The following is a 23275-nucleotide window of genomic DNA, read 5'->3' as shown; positions in this document are numbered from 1 at the left end:
TGTCAAGCAATGAATTAGCAGATTTTAAATACTGACGTGAAAAGGACAGCTATGCTCATCTCGCCCCGCCCTACCCTAAGTAATTGTTCACTTTCTTAATTAAAAACTTCAAATTGAATAGTTAAAAAATGGAACATTTTAGACTGAAATAATATTTGAAATTTAATAAAAGGTTTTAATTATGAGTCTATTATTTTAAAGTTACTTAAAAATAAAAAATAGTTTATAATGTTTCAATCAGGCGTTTACATTTGTTTAACAAATAAAAACGTTCCAATGGAAACAGTTCAAATTTTAACGTTAAAATCTGCAAATTATAAAATGGTGGATTGATTCCGAAAAGTATTGTAAATTCAATTATTATTTACTTTTTAAATCTTGCGTGATATCATAATTGAAAAAGATAAAAATTTAACTAATTATTTGAAAACTATTTTCTCTATCGAAAATAAACTAACTGTCATTTAACGGTTTCTCAATCAAGTAGGAATAAGTACAATAAATACAATAATATACAATAATAAGTAAAATAATAAATTAAAATTTGATTGTACTTCTTGGTTGAAAACTTAACTGCTTTGTTGAAAATTCGTTCTATTTTTTTTTTGCTTGAAAATTTAAATTTTGATGTACATTGTTTCTCTTTCTTAACTAAACAATTTTTTCAAATGAAAATTCAACTATTTTGTTGAATATTCATCATCTGCTTGCAAATTCATTTCTTCTTGTAGAAATTTCCCCTTTTTGGATAAAAATACAACTGCCAGGTTAAAAATTTATCTGTTTCAGTTGAAAATGAAATTTTTGTCGCAAAACTTTTTGTTGAATTATCTACTATTAGACTTATTTCTAGTTCGTTAAAAATTGAATTTTCTGGTTTATAATTAATGTATTTTGTTAAAAATTACGACGTTTTTCGGAGAAAATTAACACTTTTGACTGAAAATCGAAATTTTTGGTTGCAAATTGATGTATTTTGTTTATTAAGTCTGACTGTATTTTTTTATTTGTAGTTGAATAACCTTTTCAATGTAATATTGACTATTACATTTTTCATTGAAAAGTTAGCTTCCTAGATTCAAAATTCAACTCCTTGGGTTGAAAGATGAACAGCATGAACATTTTTGCATTGAAAATTATTTTGGTTGAAATTCGACTATTTAGTTTAAAAAAAAATCAGAAACGAAAAAATAATCACATAAAATTTAGACTTACATCACATCCACTTTCCAACCATTTACTGAAAAATTTCTTTGATTTTTTGAAATATCGTCTTTTTGGTAACAAAATTAATCTTCTTGGTTTATTTTATAATCTTCTTTGAAATTCGCCCTCTTGAATTCAATTCAACTATTCTATTTTTAACAAAAATCGGTTCTTGGTTCAAATATAAACTATTAGATATATTTTTTGTTGAGGATTAATCTTCCTTTATTTAAAAATTAAAACTACTTGCTTAAAAGTTGAACCCTCTAAATTATCTGATGGCCAATCAGCCATTGAGACCATTTTCCTTTATTTTATGATTCGCTGAGATGACGGGCATATTATTTCAGCCAATTATCAATGAAGTTCAAAAACATTTTTCAAGAAAAAGTAAGGAAATAGTGACATTAGCGGACAATTGTATAAAAATAGTGTATTTAGTATAATTTTTTTCGAAATAGTAGCAAAATAATGCTATCGCTAAAAAAATGGTCAAATAGTGCCAATAATGTGGTGAGTCCGCGGCCTGCACATGAAAAGAATGGATGTTTTTTACACCTAACAAACATTCCACTTACCTTGATAAGATTAAGATTGTCCATACTCTCCCTACGAAGTCTATATCTTCCAGGAGATGAAGCAGCAATATTGGAAGCTGCCGTTTTAATACTTTGGGTTTTGTTTCCTTTCTCATCTTTCGGAATGATCTTATCAATCCCTAGAATTTTTTGGAGGTCTTCAACATTCATTTGGGCTGTGGCTTGACCCATTTCATCTCCCAATTCTTTCGAAAGGTTATAATGCAATTTCGCGAAGTGCAGTGCTTTTTCGTGATTTCCCATGGCAGAATACGCATTTCCGAGAGACCAGCAGGCCCGACCTTCGCCGACTTTGTCCTTTAATTGTTGAGCAATTTCGAGATGCCGAAGATGATACTCCACAGCCGTTGGATAATCTCGTAGCAATGTGTAAGTATTTCCAAGCGAATCACAGGCCTGAGCTTCAACTGCACGATCTCCTAATTCTTTAGCCAAAACTAAAGTTCGCCTGAAATTAAAAAAAAAAACACTCTTGTACAACCTTCAAGAAAGTCTGCAAGTTACTTCGTGAAATAGGCGAATTACTTGTAATGCTGAGCAGCTTTCTCAAATTCTCCTAAAAATATATGACAGTTTCCCAAATTACTATTGGCTCTCCTCTCCGCTGCCTTATCGCCAAACTCTCGTGCAATTTTTAGCCTTTCGTTGTGGTAATAAATTGCCTGTTGAAAATCACCAAGTAAATAGAAGGTGTTTCCCAAATTTCCACAAGCTCTACCTTGGGCAGCAGAGTCACTAAATTCTCTCATCAGTTTCAAATTTTCTCTGAAAAAAAAGGTTTAAAATTGAATATACCTAAGAGGCAGGTTCTACTGCAGAATCTTTGCAAGATAAACTATTACATTTTCAGAGTGACAGTTTTAATCAAAGAACAAAATTCCCGATCATTTCCCGGTTCGCAAATATTTTTTCCGGTAAAGAAAATTTCAAAAATTGAAATATAAAGCTAAACAGTTAAAGTACAAGTAATAAAAAATAAACAACAAACTAAAGAATTCAAAGTGGAACTCTTGAATTTTTAACTTTTGACATTAAAGTTTAAAAGTTTTTAAGTTCAAAAATTTTCTATTGAATTGTTCAATAATTTACACGTATAAACTGGAAGGTACTACCACTTTTCAACTGAATAACTTCAAGTTTAATGATTTTAAATTGCAAAATTAAGAATTTTGTACATTCATAAATTATAGAGTTAAAAGATTTAGATTAAGTTCTGAAGATATAAATCCAGGTCAACATTTTCAATACTCTAAGTTAAAGAAACAATAAATGAACTTTAAAAATGGTCAAAATAATATTATTTAGTTATTTTGGGTTATTAAATATTTTTAAATTTAAATTTTTTCAACTTGAAAGTTCTTAAATTAGAATTTAAATTATTTTCATTTTAAAAAGTTTGAGCATCCTTGAAAAACTTTAATATTGTATTTCAAAATCTTTAGAAATCTAGAAGTAGTTTTACATTTGTTCGAATTTAGCTTTATTTTTGAAATTTTTTCAAAACTATAAAGTCCTATAAATTTTAGAAAATCCTGCAAATTAAAAAAAATAGCTTTGCAATTTGGATTTCTAAATAACAATTGAATGCTTATTATTTTGAAAAACCATTACAGTAATTTTAAGAGATGTTTAGAAATTTCAAAAACATTAAAAATTAATTTAGAACTTGAAATGATTTCAAATAATTTTAACGAAGTGTGTTTACCGACAAATTTTGGTTATTCGTAACGAAATTTCGGTGCAAATACTCACAATCTAATTTAAAACAAAATTTCAATTTTTACAGTTTACAAAAAATTTAGAGGTTTTTTAAAAATTATAAAAGGCTTCAAAAGAAGAGAAACATTTTCTTAAAATTCATAGGAAAATTGAAAATGACTCTTCATTTTGAAAAATTATTTTAACAGAATATTCTAAAAGATTTTAAGAGATTTCCAATATTATTAAAAACGACCCGAGAAGAATTTAACGATTTTTTTTAATTTTTAAGATTTTCTAAAAATTTTAGGAAAAATTTTATTCAGTTTAAAATATGTTTAGAAGCTCAGAAAAATTTGTCACAATCTTCGTTTAAATTACATAATATCATCTTAAGTTTTAAATTAATTTTGCATCTTTTCAAAACTTCTAAATATCTCTTAAAATAACTCAAATTTTTCTACAAATTGTAACGTTAAAATTTGAAAAGCTTTTCGAAATTTAAACAATGTAAAGCTTTCTATGTGAAACATTTAAGTTTAAAATTGTTTACTTTTAAATATTTGGCTTTAATTTAGTCGTCTTAAATTAAAAGTCAAATATTGCTAAATATGAAATAATTATCCTTTTACTTAATCAAATTTTTTAAATTAAATGGGTTAAAAATTGAATAATATAGACTGAAACAATATTTTTCATTTAATAAAAACCTTTAATTAAGAATTAATTACGAATCTGGAAATTCTTTAACTTTCAACGGATTTAAAATCGTTTTATCAAATGAATTATTGTTCAGTTTTTAATACTTAAAGTACAGATCCCTTTTAAAAATTATTTATTTATATTTACAGTTGATAAAATAAAACTGTTTTTTTTTATCAAAAATTTTCAACTTTAACGATTTTAATTTTTAATTGTTTAAGTCTTCAAGACTTCACGTTAAAATTCTTTAAATTAAAAATATAAGCTTAAAAATAAAAATCTAAAATAGAGAATTTTACAGGTAAAATATTTTCGAATTACACATTATAAACTGAATATCATACTTTAAAAAGATATCGATTCAATTAATTATTTACAAAACTGTTGAAATAAAACTTTTACAGATTTTTCTTCAGAAAATTTGTAAAATTCCCGGTCAAGAAATAAATTCACTGTTATTTTCCGGTTTTTCTCGGTCTCAGAAAATTGCCGGTGATTTCCCGGTGAAGCGACCACCCTGATTTTTCATTGAAAATTCATCTTTCTACATTCAAAATTCATGTTGGGTTTTAGTCGATTTTCTTAATAAATAAATAAATTTTGTGGCCATGAGATTTTTGTCATAAAATCGATCTTTCTCATTATTCTCGCAAAGAACGAGAAATACAAAAAAATGTAAAAATCAAAGTTTGCACGTCTAAAAAAGTTTAATAAAAAATACTATTTCCTCTTTTGCGATATCATGCATCGTTCACGAGAAAATGAGCAGCGAGCAGATTTTTTTAACTGAAAATATAACTATCCCATTTTTGGTTAAAAAAAATTATGTAGTTAAAAATACAATTACTTACATTAAAATTCATATATTTTGTTAAACATCTACTATCTGATTATGGAAATTGAAATATTTAATTTGAAATTAATGAATTTTATTAAAAACTAACTTGTTTTAGTGGATGATTCAGATATTTAGTTAAAAAACCTTATTTTTTGTTTAAATTTCTTTATTGAAAATTCCACTGTCTTGTAGAAAATTCGTTTTTATTTTAAATTCAAAATTAAATTACCAAATAAAAATATATTTATTCCATTTTGGGTTAAAAATTGATCTGTTTTAGTTTAAAAATGCATCTTTTTAATATAAAATTGATCTTTTGGGTTGATAACTGGATCATTTAGTTGCAAATTCATCTGTTTGGTAGAAAACTCCTCTTTCTGGCTTTACAACGTAACATTTAGCATGAAATACATTTTCTTTATTAACAAAAAAATCTTTCTTAATTAGAAATTGAAATCTTGTTGACAATTTTTCTATTTTATTAGGAAATTAATCTCTTTTAGTAGAAATTGCACCTATTTTGGGTAAAAATGCAACTCCTTGCTATGGAAATGAATCCGTTTTAAAACTTCCGATATTTATGTACGGCCCCTAAGGAAGAATTGCAGTTGTGATAACTTACTCATAATAAAATACTGCCTGTTGCAAACATTCCCTAACTTCTTCTGAGAATTCACCAGGATTTTGATAACCTATTCTACCCTGTTTTCCTTTCGCGTGGTAAACATTGCCTAGATTGTACAAAGCTCTTCCTTCGCTCATCTATAAAAGAACAAAAAATAGTGAAATTATATGCAATGAAAAATAAAATTTATTAAACAATTATATTTCTTTTGTTATATTTGTAGACTTACTTTGTCTCCCATTTCCTTGGAGATTGTTAAATGCCTTTTGCAGCAGATCATTGCTTCATCAAATTTTCCCATAACTTTTAACGTATTTCCGAGATTACCACTTGATTTCGCTTCCCCAAGTTTGTCACCCATGGACCTCGCGAGGGTTAAATCAAGTTTGTGATAATTCATGGCTTTTACATAGTCGCCAAGGTAAAAGTAGGCATTGCCTAATTGGCTGTAGATGGCACTTAAAGTCCTCAAATCATCTGTGCCGGCTTGAATAGCAGCTTGAAAAAAAGCCACTCCGGATTTGCAATCTCCGGCTTTGCAAAGTCGCTCACCCTCGAGTGCCAACTCCAGGCACATATTGCTATCATTTCCGCCACCATTTTGCTACAAAAATCGAAGCATTTTAATGATATCTACTTAACAAATTGGCTGCCTTTTAAAAATGCATACAATTTCATTATAAAGTAAATTATTTAAAAAAATATATTTTTGCTTTTTTGTACTTTTATATTCTCTGTCATTCCGATTTCAAAAGGACTTTCATACCAATACAATCTCCAAGAAAATTGTAAAATAGTTGTTGATAAAATGGTTTAAATGAAAAGAACTGGCATAACAAAAAATTGTTCCATATTGTAAGTCTCCTGCAAAATTTAATAATTTTTGTTGAAAATAACCCATTTTTCATGAAAATTATTAACATACATAAACTTGAATTGTTCCGAAGTTACAAATGTTCTTTAAAAAGTTGCGAATCTTCTTTAAAACATATGGATACTACAAAATGTAATTTACTTTTAATACCAATTTCAATTTCCGACGAAAATCACTAACAAAATCCAAAATTATTGAAGTTTGTAAATTTGTATATTTTAAACACAAATCATTGTATTTAAATCAAATCATTCGTTTTTTAAATATGAAATTTTTAGGCAAAGCATAGCATAGCCTGAACCATCTAAAGTTGTGGGAAAATTGTAAATATTTTTTGAAATGTAATAATTTTTTATTGAAAATACCAATAACTTTCAATGAAAAACACTAACATAACAGAAAATTGTTCAGAATTGTAAATATTCTTCAAAATCTAATGATTTTTAATTAAATTAACCAATTTTCCGTGACAAATGTTAATAGAAGCTGAAACTGCTAAAAAATGTCTAATCTTGCTTTAACTATAATGATTCAGGTTTTAAGATACCAGTTTTTGATGCTAAGCCCTAACATTGCCTAAAACTGTAAAAATTTGTGAATATTTTTGAAATCTTTTTATTATTATTTTTTAAAATACCAATCATCGACGATAAACACCCAAACAATTAAAACTTGTTAAAAGATTCACAATCTTGTCCAATTATAATTATTTTAATTTTAAAATACTAATTTTGGATGTGAAACGCCAACATAAACTAATATTGTTAAAACATCTGAATCCTATTAAAAAAATTTGATTACCAACTTTTGACGAAGAACACTGATATAACCAAAATAGTTCAAAGATTCGAAATCTTTTTCAAATTATGATTTTTGGTTTGAAATACTGTTTTGTGTATAGAACGTTAACGAAACCTAACTGTTAATAAATTATAAACCTCTAAAATCTAATAATTTATCTCAAATCTAAAAATTAATTATTTATCAATTTTAATTAACAATTGATTAATTTAATTAATTATTAATTCATCAAAAATCTGATAATTTAAAACAAGCTATACGGTAAAAAACGCTAACAAAACAGAAAAAATAAACCGATGAAAATTATAAATTTCAATACTTTAAATATAAAAAAAAATTAAAAATTTTGCAAATGATCAAAATTATATTGTGTTGAGCAATTTTAAGTTAGGAACATTACGAAGTGAGCGATTCAAAATTTTGTTTTAACTGCACACTTTTCAAATTAAAAGTTAAATTATTTTAACTTAAATGCGTTTCAAATTAACAATAGTCCAATTGTTCTTCATAGATCAAAATTCAACATATTCACTTAAAAATTAAAAAAAAATGTAATGGAACAATGAAAACTATAACGTTTAAAGTCTTAATTTATTACTCTAAAAGCTTAACGATTTAAGGCTCAATAAAAGCGTTGAGTTATGAACCTTTTAATTTGAATTTATTTAAAAACTGAAAATATTTTATAAAGTTTCAGTCGGACGTTTACATTTGTTTAACTACTAAAGTTTTCCAATTGGAATAGTACAATTTTTAATGCTCGACCTACAATTTAATTTAGGAAACCATTAATTATTTTATATTCACATTTGATCAACTTGAAACATTCTTCATCCATATTTTTCAATTTTAATTTCCTTTAATTTGTAATTCTTCAAATTCAAAATGTACGCTTATAAAGGAAGACATAAAATAAAAAAATTCTAAAGTAAAAGATTTTTCAAATTACTGGAATCGTTGAACAGAATGATTCCATAATTGAAAATTTTTCTAAATAATTAAAATTGAATAAATTTAATACTTTACCGGTCCAAAGGACCCCCTAAATTATTTTAATCACACTGACATTTGAAAATATACATTTTCACATCATTAAGTTATGTGTCATCAAATAATGCTTCTACCACACGATTTGTCGGCATGTGTGACATCATCATTTTAATAGTATGATGGTAGTTATTAAAGGAATTTACCGTGTCAATAATAATATGAAAAAGTTCAGGGTTTTATAAAATATTTGTTATAAATTAACAAAGTTTTAATTTTTAAACAGGTCTGATATACTAGGTCGATATTTAATTCTATTTTCCCTTGTACAAACTGAAAGTTTCATCTTAATTAAATGTCTCGTTGCAGTGGACCACACCTTGTTAATTCCATGATTTAAAGTTCACTATTTAGAAATGGAAGATTATACATTTAAAACACATATTCTTACAATTTACGTCAAACATGAAATTTCTCATAGAGATTTCAATTGTTTCACTACAATATATCCAAAATTAAATTAACTATAACATACAATAAAATACAAATATTGTTTTTCGATGGAAGAAATAATAGAAAAAATATTTGCAGGATTAATAAATATGCAATTAAATTATAGATACTGTAAGTAAATTTGGAAGCGGTTGACGCCTATAAATAGTCGCATTTTCACAGAATGCCTTTCACATTCTGACACATAAGCTCTCTTTTCCTAGATTTTTTAAAATAGTTTTACACCAAATTATGAAAAATGCGCCTTCGAAAAAATTCTTTTAAAAATTTTTATTCATGAAAGACACTTGAAAGGGTTAAAAGAAAAAAATAAAGCTATAAGCGTTCAGTATTTGAGACTGAAGAGTAGTTGAAATTTTAGTTATTGTTATGAGAAAAATTATCAGGAGCATTTTCAAATGGAATTATCTCATCAATTCTTGTTAAAATGACTGTAAAATGATTCACTCACTTGTCCTTCTGATGACAGATTTTCAGCACTGGCGCTTAGTGACATCGTCCTCAACTTTTTTTCAACAAACACTTCCAAAATATAAACGATCAATCGGATCCCGAAAAGCTCATGGGCACAGGTTGCACTCGAAATGTTTGATAAAACTGATAAAACTTAACCAAAGATGTAGACCGATTAACATGGTTAATTATTATTTGAAAATGTCTGTTGCACGCACCGTTGCTTATTTTTTTTATTGACAACTGTACATGACGAACAACCACCACTTGCTGAGTATCCTCTGGCGCAACTCTAATTCTCCAGGCGATGACGTAGATGGCGTTCCCAGCGTTCAATTTTGTAGAAAAAATAAGAAAAAGACGACTCAAAACTGATAAAAACGGTATTTTATGGTATTCTTAACTTACTGCTGTATTTAAATTTGGGTATTTTTGTGAAATAATCACAAAAGGGGGTATGTCACTCGAATTTAATTATTGTTAAGGTTATGTTGTGATTGTTCACGCCGTTCACATCCATCCTCATAGACAATGTATTTGCGCTGTTAGCTGTTAACCTTTGGTGAATTTGAGGTTATGTTGTCTTGTTTCTATGTTGAATTTTGGAAAATTTATTTATATTTTAAATGGAATTCATAAATCAAAAGATTTAGGATATTTAGGTGTTTAAATATTAAATAACTAATAACTATCGTATACGTTTCAGATTAATTTAAAGGATTTTAAAGGACTCACAACTCTACTGACTTCGCGCGTTTTAAAACTAATTCCATTTTGGAAAAGTCTATAGGTTGGAAAAACTGCGCACAAACCAGAAAATCTGGATCTGCGCATATTTTTCTTTAAGAAAACGAGAAAAACGTCTGAAAGAGGAATAAGAGTTTAAAACATATTTTTTGTGTGTTTTAAATGCCATTTTTCTGTCATTGGAAATTTTATAATCCAACAGGTTTCAATTTTTCCCTACCGATAGTATATTTGGATAATTCTAGTGTCAAAGATAAGAAACGTGTATGAAAAACAAGATCATGTATTTTTAGGTTATAATTTGATTGAAGAAAAAATAGCAAAAGCCGCATACAAACCGCAAGGTGAAAAAATTATCCAAATAATGATGATTTGTTAGAAAATGGACTTATTTCTATCACTCTCATAATGCTGCGAGTATTTACCAAAAAATCTGTCCGCTACGGTATTCCATTTCTACTTTTCATCCTCGGTGGAACTTATGGACTCAGTGAATTCCAAGCCCTAAAGTAAGTACCGGTGTTTTTGTTATAGTAATTTGATCCTGAAATAATAATTAAGGTAACGAGGAGTCGTGATTTATCAGACCATTTCCCGATTTTGTGTGTTATGTCCTGATTTTTCATCCCAGAAAACGAAAATTCACGATTTTTATTGCGCGGAATTAAGTTTTGTTCACAATTTCTGAGGGCGCAAATCTTTAATTGTGATTGTTCAATTCAATTTCAAAAACTTGAAATGTGTGCAATTCTATTAATATTTAAAAAGAAAGTAACATATTGTATGTGGCAGGTGGGGGGGGGGGGTCTAGCATTAATAATATTAGGAGATTCCTCAAGTCCTATAAAGTTTAACACATATTTCCGAGAACAAAAAAGACCTTTTTGTAAGTTTTATTCAGAATATTCAATATTATTATTTTTTTAAACAATTTTTTATTATACATAATGATATTATCTTGGAATAATGTTAGAGGGTTGCAGTTTTTTTCGAAATTCGTCACTTTTGGTTCACATTGCTTTTTATTGAACTTTAATTCTCATGTTAGTAACAACATAAAGGAAAATTTACATTTATTATATGATCAATATAGAAACTTTGAAGAATATTTTAAATATTTATATTATTTCAGAAAAATATATTTATGAACAAAGTGATTGCCTAAAAATTATTCTCTATTGTATATTTATTCATAACTAAAGAGCTGAAACAAAGTTAGAAATTTTAGAAAAAAACTGATATTTTCTAGCAGTTATCTAACAGAACATAGATATAAACAATAAGAAATTGTTTAAACAGTTATTTTTGCTAACTTGTATTTATTATCACCTCACTAAGTGAAAAGTTGACAAAAAGTGGTAAATTAAAAAAAAACTGCAACTGTCTAGCAATCCCATAGGAGAAGATAGTTATAAACAATAATAATTTGTTTAAAGAATCTTTTTGTTAAATGTCAGTCATTATTACATTGCTAAAATTGGAAAGTTGATTAAAAGTGGAAAATTTTCGAAAAAGCTGTATTTTCGTAGCATTATTCTAAGAAAATATTATAAATAACAAATGGTTTAAAGAATTATTTCTGTTAAATTTACTTCTTTATTGCCTTGCTCTAATTAAAAAGTTAAAAATCAGTTAAAAAGTGAAGAAAAACCGCGAATTTCTAACTCAATTCTTAGATAAAATTGCTAAAAACAATAAAGAATTATTTTAAAAATGTATTTAATCAACTAATTATCATTATAAAGGAGTATTTTATGTATTAGAAACAATTTGTATTTACCAAACCTTAACAAAAAATCATGATTAGCGGAATAAACTTGCAAAACCCAATTTTTCACTTATCACGTATCTCGTACTTCGCACTCGATTTTGTCCAAAATCTCGAATTTTCTACATTATGCTCAACACTTTGATATCAAATATAATACATTTTGTAAGTACCTTTGCCTGGGATTGGATATTTAGATTTTGCAAATTAAAGTACAAATTGTATTTATCATCATTACTTTAATATTTGTTTCTTATTTAGCGTTAAATTTTATTCTTAGCTGCGCTGAAACATGTATCATTTTAATAAATTTATATCATTATAATTCATAATATGCATGACAATTGAAACAGTCCTATTCATATTCCCTTGTTTTTATAATTTATTTTTTATTTTTAATCTTATTTTTTTTACGATTAAAAAAACTACGCTTCCTATCAAAAAAATATTTGTAAAAAATTGATCAATCTTTCTTGGTTTGAATAAATTTGGTCTCACGTATTCTCGTAGCTTGTATCATTGTACTCAAATATAATTTTTTATTTTTAATTTTGTTTTTTAAAAATAAAACAAAAACTACTTATCCTACAATAAAGTAATTCCTGAGAATTTGTTATTCTTGTGTAGGTGCACAATTTTTGTCAATCTATCTCTTTTCGTATCTTGTGTTGTTTTCTACTAAATGGAGTTGTTCCTTTTTCATGATTTTTTTACGATAAAAATATGAATTTTCGATCTTTTGTCAACAAAATAAGAAAAGTTCTTTATACAATCTAGTAGGGCCTTGAAGAAGTAATGGTTTTTCTTCTCTTGACTTTTTCCCATATCATGCTATGTTTCATTTCAAATGCTAATTTTCGTTTGATTTTTGAAAATGCCATAACCTTAGTAATTTTTATTTGATCAAAAAAAGCAATGGGGAAATAATGGGATCAACATTTTCAAAATGTCTTAACTTTTTTAAATTTCTTCGAAAAAACCTGTCTAACGAACTCGTTCTTTCTTTTCATATTCTTATAAAGTATGCCAAAGGGAAATTCATTGGAATAATTCCTTCAAATGTTACCGTATTTACAGATTACAACGACAACTATGACAGAAAGACACCGACGTAAAAACTATTTTTTCTGACCTAGGGGGTCTCAAAACGTCGACATTTAATGGAATTCGCGAAAGTAATTTTTCACATAAAACCAATACTTTCTCATCAGGATGAGAATGTAGTAATAATAATACCCGGGGCGATATGCATGAAAATTCGAGAGAAAAAAAATCCAATGCATTTTTAGGCCACCGTAACGTAAACTTGCCATCTCCTGAGTAACCTGAATGTGCGGAATTCTTTTCAGGAAAACATCAGAAAAAAAATGTTTACCAGATTATTTTTGGACTTAGTAGTAAAACATTGTCCACATGGTATATGGACAGCCCTTTTTGGTCTTCGAGAGTCTGTGATGAGCATTTGGTCTTAGTTTGCTAAATTGCATTTCTCACGTTTGATCGGTGATCCTCCGCCGTACACTTTACTCTTGATATAAGCACGGTTGCGTGCATGGCTTGCAGTGGCCTTTAGAGTAAATCGGAAGAATACAAACGTAAATAGACAGGGTTGCATGATTGAATAATAAAAACTGAGGGCGCTTCTATCAGGCGTGGAGTGTACTTCCAATTATTTGACAATAATTTGATCACCTATCATTTATGATTCAACTTATTCTTGGTATTTTGTTATTAATATCCTCTTAGCTTCTTATAGTCCTTATTAGCGTATTTTTATCAATCAACTGTGCAATTAAGTTATCTAGGAATTTCGAACGTTTTTAATTTTGAATTTGATTTGAATGTTTCCTTATCGTTTTCGGTGACTAATTCTTTTAATTTTTTCATTATATAACTTATTTCGTGAGATTTACCTAAGTTATGATAATATTTGGACTTATATACAGTGAAACTCTTCTATAACGCCGATTTTGGGGATGACGGTTGGTGGGAATTAACTCATTATAGCCGGCTCCGCTTTCGTTTGTTCGCGCTTCAATGCACGCCTGAGTGAAAACCGGAAAACCTGCGGCCCCCGCGCAGCTCTGTGGCACGGCATCAATTCTCAGAAGGGCTATAGAAGGAAGCGGTATTCAAGTGTTTCACTGCATTTCCTATTCTTAACCTACTTTTGTGTCATTATAGCTTTTTTGACCCTTTTTTTATGTATGACGCTTTTAACGTAGTATGAGTAAGGTATAGGTATATGCACGAGCCTACATGGAGAGAAATTTCGGGAGAATAATTCACGGCATTTCTCCTTGATTTTATGACGGTTTGGCTCGAGAACCCTTGCTTTTAAAGCATAGGTCTCGAAGTCTCGCAGGCATTATGTCACGCCCCTTTGCTCTCAGGTCACGAATTCTAGGCTTTTCGATTATAAGAGTCCGAGACTTTAAATCACGTAAAAATTGTAGATCCAAAATCACGTACTTCCGTGAATTAATCTCTTGAAATTTCTGTCCGTGTAGGAATGAGCATTTCTAAATGCCTCGCACTTGGTGTCAAAGCCATACCGAACTGTAGGTATGTAGACAATCTCAAATGCATTCAACTAGTTCTGGCCAAAATTAAACGTCCCGAATCCCGTTTAGTTATCTGGAGATATAGAGAACGCTTTTTGGGAAAAATAAAACTTTTTGTAATAGAAAACTAGCATTTTTATAGAGGTACATTCTGAAGCGCAGAATCGCCGTCAAAGTCAAGGACGAAAAAAACAGGTATATTTTACATAACCTTGGGGGGGATTTAGTATTTTATTTAAAATATTTTTATGATATTAATAATTAATTATAATAATAATTAATATTATTTATTATTACCTTTCCGCATAGTATTATCAATGCGTGAACTAAATTAAAAGAGAATGTATACGGTAGATCTGCCTTTTTAAAAGGCAAATTGATTCCTATGATTAATTTTTTTATTGTCTTCAGCATAAAAGAGGTATTTGAATTAAGAATGCCTTAATCTTCCTCCATGCTACCGGGGTGTATCTCATTGCAGAACATATTTTATTATCTCCTGTAGCTTTAAATGGTTCAAATGGTTAAACAACTCATCTAGTTTTTGATTGATTGAGAATACCACTTGCTACTTTTCAATCACCCATTGTGCCTTTAAAAGTTGGTCTCAGATATTTCAGCCGAAGGCAATATTAATGCTTTCAGTTGACATGATGAGTCATACCCCTCACGGTTGTCTGAAGTCTAGCAGTTTCAGGTTAATTCTCGATACCTTAATAATAACCACTCCATGATTTCCTATACGGCATTTTTGATCTTATTATTCTATCTTGCTAAGGTTGCCCTGTACAAGTCCAAATTTCCATTATTTTTATCTCTGTTGAAAAGGCGTCGAGTTTCATTTTTCAGGTCCTCCAGTCTAGGATTCCTCCAGGCTGTATTCTATTTGTTTGATATACTTAACTCTGCCCGATATAGCACCGAGCAAACTTCTGAGATCCTCCCTATAAGTATCCCAGTCAGTTGCTTTAGGATTCGTATAGCTTTGACACTCAAGTCTATCGGCCTTCAAGGAGAAGCATATCTGTATGTGGTCCGAAAGAGACGTATCCGATGATACACGCCATCCCTTGAACTCTTCGCGAAGGCTTATCGAACATAAGGTCGGATCAATCACCTCACGACATCTAGATGCCACAAACGTAGGTGTATCACCCCGATTTAACAAAGTTAAATTAGCAATTAAGGGGTAATATAATAAAAACTCACCCATGTGGTTTGTGTACTTACTACCCCTAATCGAATGATTTGAATTCACGTCACATTCGAAGAGCAATAGTAATCCTTTGACACAACAGTAGTCCACCAGACCTCGCTATTCCCCAGATGGTTGCACCTTGGAGTCCAATGGTAAATATGCTGAACAAATCGCCATAGGTTCGCGCCTCCTCCCTAACTGACGTTCATTCTTTATGGAAACCAAGTCCCTAGAAAAGAACCTTGTTAATCCAATAATTTTACTATGTCCTCTGGTATAAAGTGCTGCCCTAGGAGTCCTACGGTACTATCATAACAAACTGAACCGCTCTTGTTACTTAAGCCTCTAATTTTCTCCTTGTGAGCCTAGTATTACTTTTATTAACCTTGTAAATCTTGTATTAAGCCAAGAAACGTTTGTTCCACTAGCACACGTCTGTTTAAGAAAGTAGACATATCGAGGCGTCCTAACGGTAGGATGCCAACGCACGCGACATGACTTGACGGTACTTAACCAAAAATAAAAGCAATAAAAAACTAACCGAGAAGTTAGCGCTAGAAAGTCTTGCTCGCGTAATTGAGCAAGATGAGGCTAGAAGTTGGCCAAAACTAAAAGGTGCTCACTCGCTTCATCAAATCATGAAAGTTCAATCTCGGGCGAGCAAAGCATGAAGGTTGCCACTTCTTGCCTTTAGTTTACAAGCGGGAAGTGGCACCTTCATGCTTTGCTCGCCCGAGATAGCACTTTAATGTTTTGATGGAGTGAGCGAGCATTTTCTAGTTTTTGGCCAACTTCTAGCTTCATCTTGTTCAATTCCGCAATCTTAAACTTTCTAGTGCTTACTTCTTGGTTAGCTTTTTATTGTTTATATTTTTGGTTAAGTATCATCTAGTCGATCGCGTGCGTTGGCATCCTATCGTTAGCACGCCTCGATATAGTTGTCTCCTCCACCTTTTCGGAAGACAAATCCGGTGCTCTCTCAACGGTTGTAACCTTGGTTTTTGAGGGAATCTTCATACTGATCATCTCCAAACCATAGAGAGGCATGCAGTCGATCTTTTTGAGACTCTTAACCATTCCTGGCTCTGCAGTTATTACAAATTGGATAGCTTACCTAGTCTTCGTGACGTCGATAACCTTTCATCTTCCCGTTTCAATGGTTGGATTTTCTATTGCTATCCTTTTAAGTACTTCTGTTGGTCCCACGGAAAAGTAGGCATACTACTCTTATCAAATCACTTGACTTCATTAAAAAAATACGACCGTGCATTGGTCTGTAACTAATTAAAGCCTGAGAGAAAAATGAGCTTTCTATTTTTTTATAATGATAATTGCAAATAATAATTATTACATTGCTCCCACTCAGAGTGAATTATTTTGTTTATTTTTAAAATACAGTGAAATTCTATTATAGCGCCGATTATGGGGCTCACGGTGGGTGGGAACCGACTCATTACAGCCCGCTCCGCTTTTGTTTGTCCATGCATGAGTGCTCGCCTGTGTGAGAACCGCAGACTCCGCGCTCGCCGCGCAGCTCCTCTTACACCTACCTATGGCGCGGCGTCAATTCTTGGAAGGGCTATAGAAGGGAGGGCTATTGAACGGTTTCACTGTATATTTCAATAAAAGCTTTTGTTAAAACAAATTTCAACTAAATATTTTTATAATGTATTTTCAGATTCAGATATAAGCCTATGGTAGAACAAGACATTCGTGAAGAAGCAGCCAAACTAGGAATTCAAATGAAAAAGAGGGGAGAAGTAACAATAGAAACAGAATACGAAAAAATGAAGGACGTAAGTGGAATATGGGCTGTTTTTATTTAAAGTATAAGCGAATAAAACGTGATAAATAAACTTGAGTTCATTTCTCCATAGCGGAGAAAATATTTTAGCTGGATATTCATGGATAAAAATAAAAATAAATAAGATCCTTTGTGAAGTTATGAAAAAAATGCAAAGGGATTTATGCACTTTTAATTCAGCAAACGGAAATCAGCCATTATTTTTATATCGGATGGGACATGGATATAATTGTAATAAGAATATCTCGCAATCTAAAACTATTTTGAAAATCCTTTAGAATGTGCATTACTTGCAACATGAACTACTTGATTCATGGCCAGTATTATTGTTTAGTTGGCTATATTTATCTTGCAACATTCATTTCATTATATGAGACTATATAATTGGAAATTTTAAGAGAGATTCTATAGATAATAATCTTACACCTTATATATTTATTTTTATTAAATAGGGCGTCTGCCGTGCAGGAATTTAAGGAAATCCGCTGGTTGTCTGAGAATTAAAAAATATCCGGGAATTGTCCTGAATATTATTTTTGATGTGGGAAATTCCTTATAATTTATAATTTTTTATTAACTCTTTGAGATACTTGCGCTACTTTTTATTTGCTGAAAATTGAAACTCTGAAAATGGTTGAAAAATAAAAAACATATTTCTAAAATGAATTGTAAATTACGCATGTCGCATTCTACTATGGATTGCATGTATGCTTATATCGTAAGAGACCTTATATATTTATAAGCGGGAAAAACAAAGAAATTCTCTGGGAATTTTGTCGGAAAATTTTAATAGACACCCTGTTAAAAGTTGTTTCATTTTCTCAATTAGTATTAATCTGGGTGTCTCGTATGAGACGTATTAAACGGACCACAATTATTGTGTTATTCAAAATTTCAAGGATCAAAACCGATAATAAAACCAATTTTCTTATTCATACTTCCTAATAAAGCAATTTTTAAAAAAGCACACGTATATTAATAATATATTTTTATATTTATTAGAAAAAATAGATTTAGAATTACAGGAAAAAAATTTTGTTTATGCAAATAGCTGGTTTTGCGTTTAACGCAGAGTCTGCCATCCGTTAGTTGCATTTCGTCGGTTTGGTTAAAACGTATGAAATATCTAAACAAACTAAAAAATATACTTAACTAACACAGAGTTCATGATATTCTAAACATACAAAAACAATAAGTATCTCAATTTTTTTCTCAAAAAAATTATTTAAAACGTTTTGTTCGCTTCGTACTTCTCATTTAATCCTTGCAATATTACCAAATTCTATAAATTAATATTAACACCAAATTTTTCTATTTCATATTGTTTATTATATAAAATAATATAAAAGAAAACTATAACGACAATCCTATTTTTGAGAATTGATGGAAACTGATATCTTTACTTCAGAATTATTACATAATATTCTTTTACAGTATAAAGACAATCAAGTTGTTGCATTTTTCTTCAAAAATACTAATTTCGGACGAAAAAAAGTTACATAACCTAAAGTTGTTCGAATCGTTCAGTTTCATTTTTTAAGTTGAATGATTAAAAAAATAAACATTTGGGCTGAAAAACGCTAGCATTCCCCATTAATAATAATCTTTAAATGTTGTAAATCTTTTTTGGAATCTAATGAGAGTTTTATGAACAATACCAATTCTAACTAAAAACACAATCATAATATAAAAAGAATTGTTTAAGATTGTAAATTATGCATCTTCTCTGAAATCTAATTGTTTTCTAATAAATATATCAATAGATGCAAAATGCTTACATGATTCGAAATTTTCCAAGCTTGTGAATTTTAATATTTTAGGCAAAACTCATTGGATTTAAATCTAGTGATTTTTATTTGAAAATACCAATTTCAGGGAAAACATTCCAACATAATCTAAAGTTCGTGTAAACTTGTAAATTTTTTTGAAATCTAATCTAATTAGTGATTTTTGTTTTGAATAACCCATTTTATGTCACGGTGAAAACGCGAACGTAACCTAAAATTATTAACAAATTATCATTCTTTAAAATCCAATTACTTTTGGTACAAAAATTTAATTTGAGCCAAAAGCGCTAAAACATCGAAAAACATCAATTCTTTTTTATATTTCATCTTTGATATTGAATAATTTATCATTAAAAATACTCATAAAAATATCTTCAATTTTTATAATTTTTAAGTTATCCAAATTTTATGTAAAAATTCTTTTTTTAAATAATAATTTTAAAAAACATAAAACACTTATAATATCTTCAATAAATTATTATATAAAATAATAATAATAATAATAATAAATAATTTAAACGCTTTAATTGAACGTCTAAGAGTATTCTATGTTTTTTTTCTTATTAAAAGAGATTATTTATGGATTTAATTTACATTATTTTAAATTGAAGATATAAAACAACTTCAAGTAATAGAAAGTCAATCAGGTTTTCAACAACATTGATTGCGAGGTTTTCGAGACATATTTTTACACCATTTTTGTTTAGATAGGAGTCTGATTTTGATTTTAATTTTCATTCAGAAAAAATTCGACAACTGGGAAAATAAACGGATCCCTAGGCCGTGGGAGGAGGAACCAAGCAATACGTGAGTCGGAGATCAATGATGTCACTCAATTGCCAACATTTATTTCTTCATACACTTATTTTAAATATAAAGTGTTTCTTGTAAAACTTTAACGACATTTGGAATATGTTGAGGTCAGTAAAATTATCAAAAAATGTTGATTATTTGTAATGTATTATTATACATATTGAATATATGATTATGCAGTAATAAAAAACCGAAATATCCTTACTAATTCTTTTTTGAGCTAGAATATATGTATGAATGCGTATCTTAAACATAATAAATATGCGATTTTGTACAAGAAATACCGAAGATAAATTCAAAAATAATACTGGTTTAGTTGTATTATTATGAAAAGTATAGCGGACTTTACTTTTGAGAAATAGAAGAATTCCAGTGAGGAAACTGTAATAAAGGAAAATGATAATTAAACTATAATTCAATTCAATCATGCAATTAATTGTTAAATTCACTAAAGTACCTTAATTATAAATTATACATTTAGACGGCGAATACAGCCTTGGTGTTCTTAACAAAATATTTTAAAACATTGAAATTTCATTACGTGCGCTTAGAAATAAATGAAATTGCCGAAACCCAAAGGCAATAATGTGCATAACGGAAAAAGAAATAACAATGTTTTGTGTAAAGTGCATTACCTGAATTGTTGGACTTTCCTGTATTCAAATAAGTATAATAAATGAATTTCCTGTTTTAACGACAATATTCGTATTACATATATTTTCTTTGAACAGAAAATTGGATTATTTATGGTTAAAGACGTACGTGATTTTAAAACCCAATTCTTAATTCTAATATTGCTTTCATTGTCAAGAAATAAGAGAAAGTTATATAAAGAAACTGTAAAAAGATTGAAGTATATAATAGAATGTACAACCTGTTGTCAAGTTCAGTTATGGTACCAATTAATTTATGTATTAAAAAGCATTCAAAATTTTAATTGATGAATTTACTCACTTTTCCATAATATTCCAAATCAAAATGCGGCATAATGCCATAGACGGTTATACCTATGGGTCTTTGGCACCTTTGAATAATTATTAGACACATAGATTTATTTATTCCTGATGCTCCTCTTGCCATTGGTACTGAGAATCGGACATTTTCGCTCTATAAATAAAAACATTTTATTTTTCCTTACTCTAATAAAATTGCAAATCTCGATTCAAAATTGAGCGTGTGGATTCCATAATATCCTTAGCGCTCGGATTCGCTCTCCCAGTACCTCGTGCGTTGCCGAATCGTGGAAAAATTTCCAAAAATCACCAACTTGAGAAATTCAATGCGGAAAATGTATGAGAATGTGCTTCTCGACAATCCGCACAATTTTTATTCCGAATTTTTTTTTCATCAAATTGAAAGTTTTTTTTCCTAAAAATTAAAAACCTGAAATTTTCACTGTACCTTCGGTAAACTCTTTTAGTATCTTAAAATGATATTCAAATTCTTTATGTGTGTTTATGTGCGGTTATCAGTATTACTAAAAAAAGAACAATTTATCCTTATTACTTTTTTTTATAATAAAAAATTACCGGAGTTATAGCATTTACAAAATTCAAAAAATCAAACGAAAATCAACATTTTAGGCCAAACAACGGGGAAGGGGGGGGGGGTTAAATTGTACACAAATCTAATACCTTTCGGTGAAAAAATGTTATCTATTTATTTTTTCTTAGCTTGTGTTGTGTGTCGAAAAATTTAATTATCAAATTTTAATTTTTTTTACAAATAAAACAAAAACGACGTTTCTTATAAAAAAGTGATTGATAACATATTTGTAGATATTTTTTGAGTGCACAATGTTGGCCTTATCATTTTTTTCTTATCTTGCATATTTTGACCGCAAAATACCATTTTTGATTATTTTTTGTGCGGTTGAAATTTCAATTTTTTTAATAAATTCAAAAAGTTGTTATGATAATATTGTAGGGATATCTGAAATTAACATTTTTCTTTTCAAGTATTTTGAAAAAGTTGACAGAGAATTTTTGAATCAGAAAAAAATGTGGTCTCAAGAATTTTCAACATGCGCTCACTTTAAAAGTTTTTATCCAAAATGACTGAATAACGAACTTGGCATTTAGCTTAGGACACTAAAAGAGTGTACAAAAGGCCAATCTAATAGAATAATTTGTTCAAAAGTTATCGTGCTCACAGACAGACATACTGAAAAATTCGTAATAACCTGTTTTTCGCATTCAGGGCGTCTCAATACGTGGACATTTAACAAAAACTGGGAGGGAGTGGGGGGGTCAAATTTTACACAAATCTAATACCTTCTCTGATGAGAATGTAAAAAGTATTTTTAATACATAATTGGCATCGGTAGAGGTTTTACTATTTGGAAAAAAAAACTGATATCATTTTCTCGAGCAAAATCCGAATATTCACGAGTTTATTTTCAAAAGTCATTAATTTTGCGGTGCAGTGAAAATTTCCAGTTTTTAGTTTTTAGTAAAAAAAAAACTTTCAATTTGATAAAAAAAATTCGGAATAAAAGTTGGGCGACTCGTCCAGCCAAACGTTGTCATATTTTTCGCGCAGTGAATTTCCTAAGTTGATCATTTTCGGAAATTCTTCCACGTTTCGACAACGCACGGGGTACTAGGAGAGTAAGTACGATCGCTAAGGGTATTATGGAATTCACACGCTCAATTATTAAAACGATATTTACTCACAGCATTTAGTGATCATTGTTTTTAGTCGTATATTTTATCAAAAATTAATTACTGATCGTCGGACACATGGTAAGTTGAAATTATAATTATAACTTAATGCAACTGATTACCAAACTTGAAATTTGTCCACTACAAAGTTTGACACCTATAAGCTATAAGGCTAAAAAATCGCAGAATAACAAATTAAATGTGTAATGTAGTAGAATAATGTTTAAAAAGCATTCAAATTAACAGTTTTATATATTTTTACGTAAAAAATGAATATATTAAAACGTTATGATCTTAAAACTGTAAATTTTGAATGAAATGTAAACATTTAATTTAACACCGCTAGATTATGCAATCTTAAAAAAATTAAAATGTTAACAATTCATTATTGCTTCCTCATAGAGAGAGGTTTTTGAATGATTAAAAATTTCAAATATATTTTTTTGACATATTTTGATAAGATTCGACCCCAGGAGTTCTAAAATATAACTTTAAAAAAATGTAAATGTGAATGTGTGTAACTTTTTTCTGTTCACCATACCAGGTGTATACATATGAAACCGGTATTGCCATTTAGCGGCCAGTAGGCACACTTGTAGGCACTGTCGGAACTTACCATTTGTGCTAATTGGCGT

The 23275-nt window shown here is 29.2% G+C and overlaps 2 protein-coding genes across 5 annotated transcripts in view; one reads left to right on the top strand and one right to left on the bottom strand.

The window, feature by feature from the left end:
• The window catches only part of LOC117167274 (G-protein-signaling modulator 2), a 26157-nt gene extending 16737 nt beyond the window's left edge, over positions 1-9420 (bottom strand). For both annotated transcript variants that reach the window (XM_033352083.1, XM_033352084.1), the window contains exons 1-5: positions 9295-9420; positions 5898-6272; positions 5666-5805; positions 2331-2570; positions 1785-2253 (exon numbers count right to left, since the gene is read on the bottom strand). In XM_033352083.1, coding sequence (XP_033207974.1) covers positions 1785-2253; positions 2331-2570; positions 5666-5805; positions 5898-6272; positions 9295-9339 — 1269 coding nt within the window. In that variant the 5' untranslated portion in view covers positions 9340-9420. The remainder of the gene's footprint in view (positions 1-1784; positions 2254-2330; positions 2571-5665; positions 5806-5897; positions 6273-9294) is intronic.
• Positions 9421-9564: 144 nt separating this feature from the next.
• Positions 9565-20185, top strand: LOC117167275 (cytochrome c oxidase assembly protein COX16 homolog, mitochondrial). 3 transcript variants are annotated; one of them, XM_033352087.1, is made up of 5 exons: positions 9565-9679; positions 10003-10245; positions 10337-10552; positions 17252-17369; positions 19907-20185. In XM_033352087.1, exons 3-5 carry the CDS (start codon positions 10452-10454, stop codon positions 19973-19975), a joined length of 288 nt encoding a protein of 95 aa, XP_033207978.1. In that variant the 5' UTR covers positions 9565-9679; positions 10003-10245; positions 10337-10451; the 3' UTR covers positions 19976-20185. The 3 variants fall into 3 exon arrangements, with proteins under 3 accessions (XP_033207978.1, XP_033207976.1, XP_033207977.1); XM_033352085.1 differs by lacking the exon at positions 9565-9679 and adding an exon at positions 9743-9869 and having other exon boundaries at positions 10003-10552; XM_033352086.1 differs by lacking the exon at positions 9565-9679 and having other exon boundaries at positions 9994-10552.
• Positions 20186-23275: the final 3090 nt, after the last annotated feature.

Source organism: Belonocnema kinseyi, chromosome 2 (genome assembly GCF_010883055.1).
Source record: "Belonocnema kinseyi isolate 2016_QV_RU_SX_M_011 chromosome 2, B_treatae_v1, whole genome shotgun sequence".
In the NCBI taxonomy this organism is placed as follows: Eukaryota; Metazoa; Arthropoda; class Insecta; order Hymenoptera; family Cynipidae; genus Belonocnema; species Belonocnema kinseyi.
This window is presented reverse-complemented; position numbering and strand designations above follow the sequence as displayed.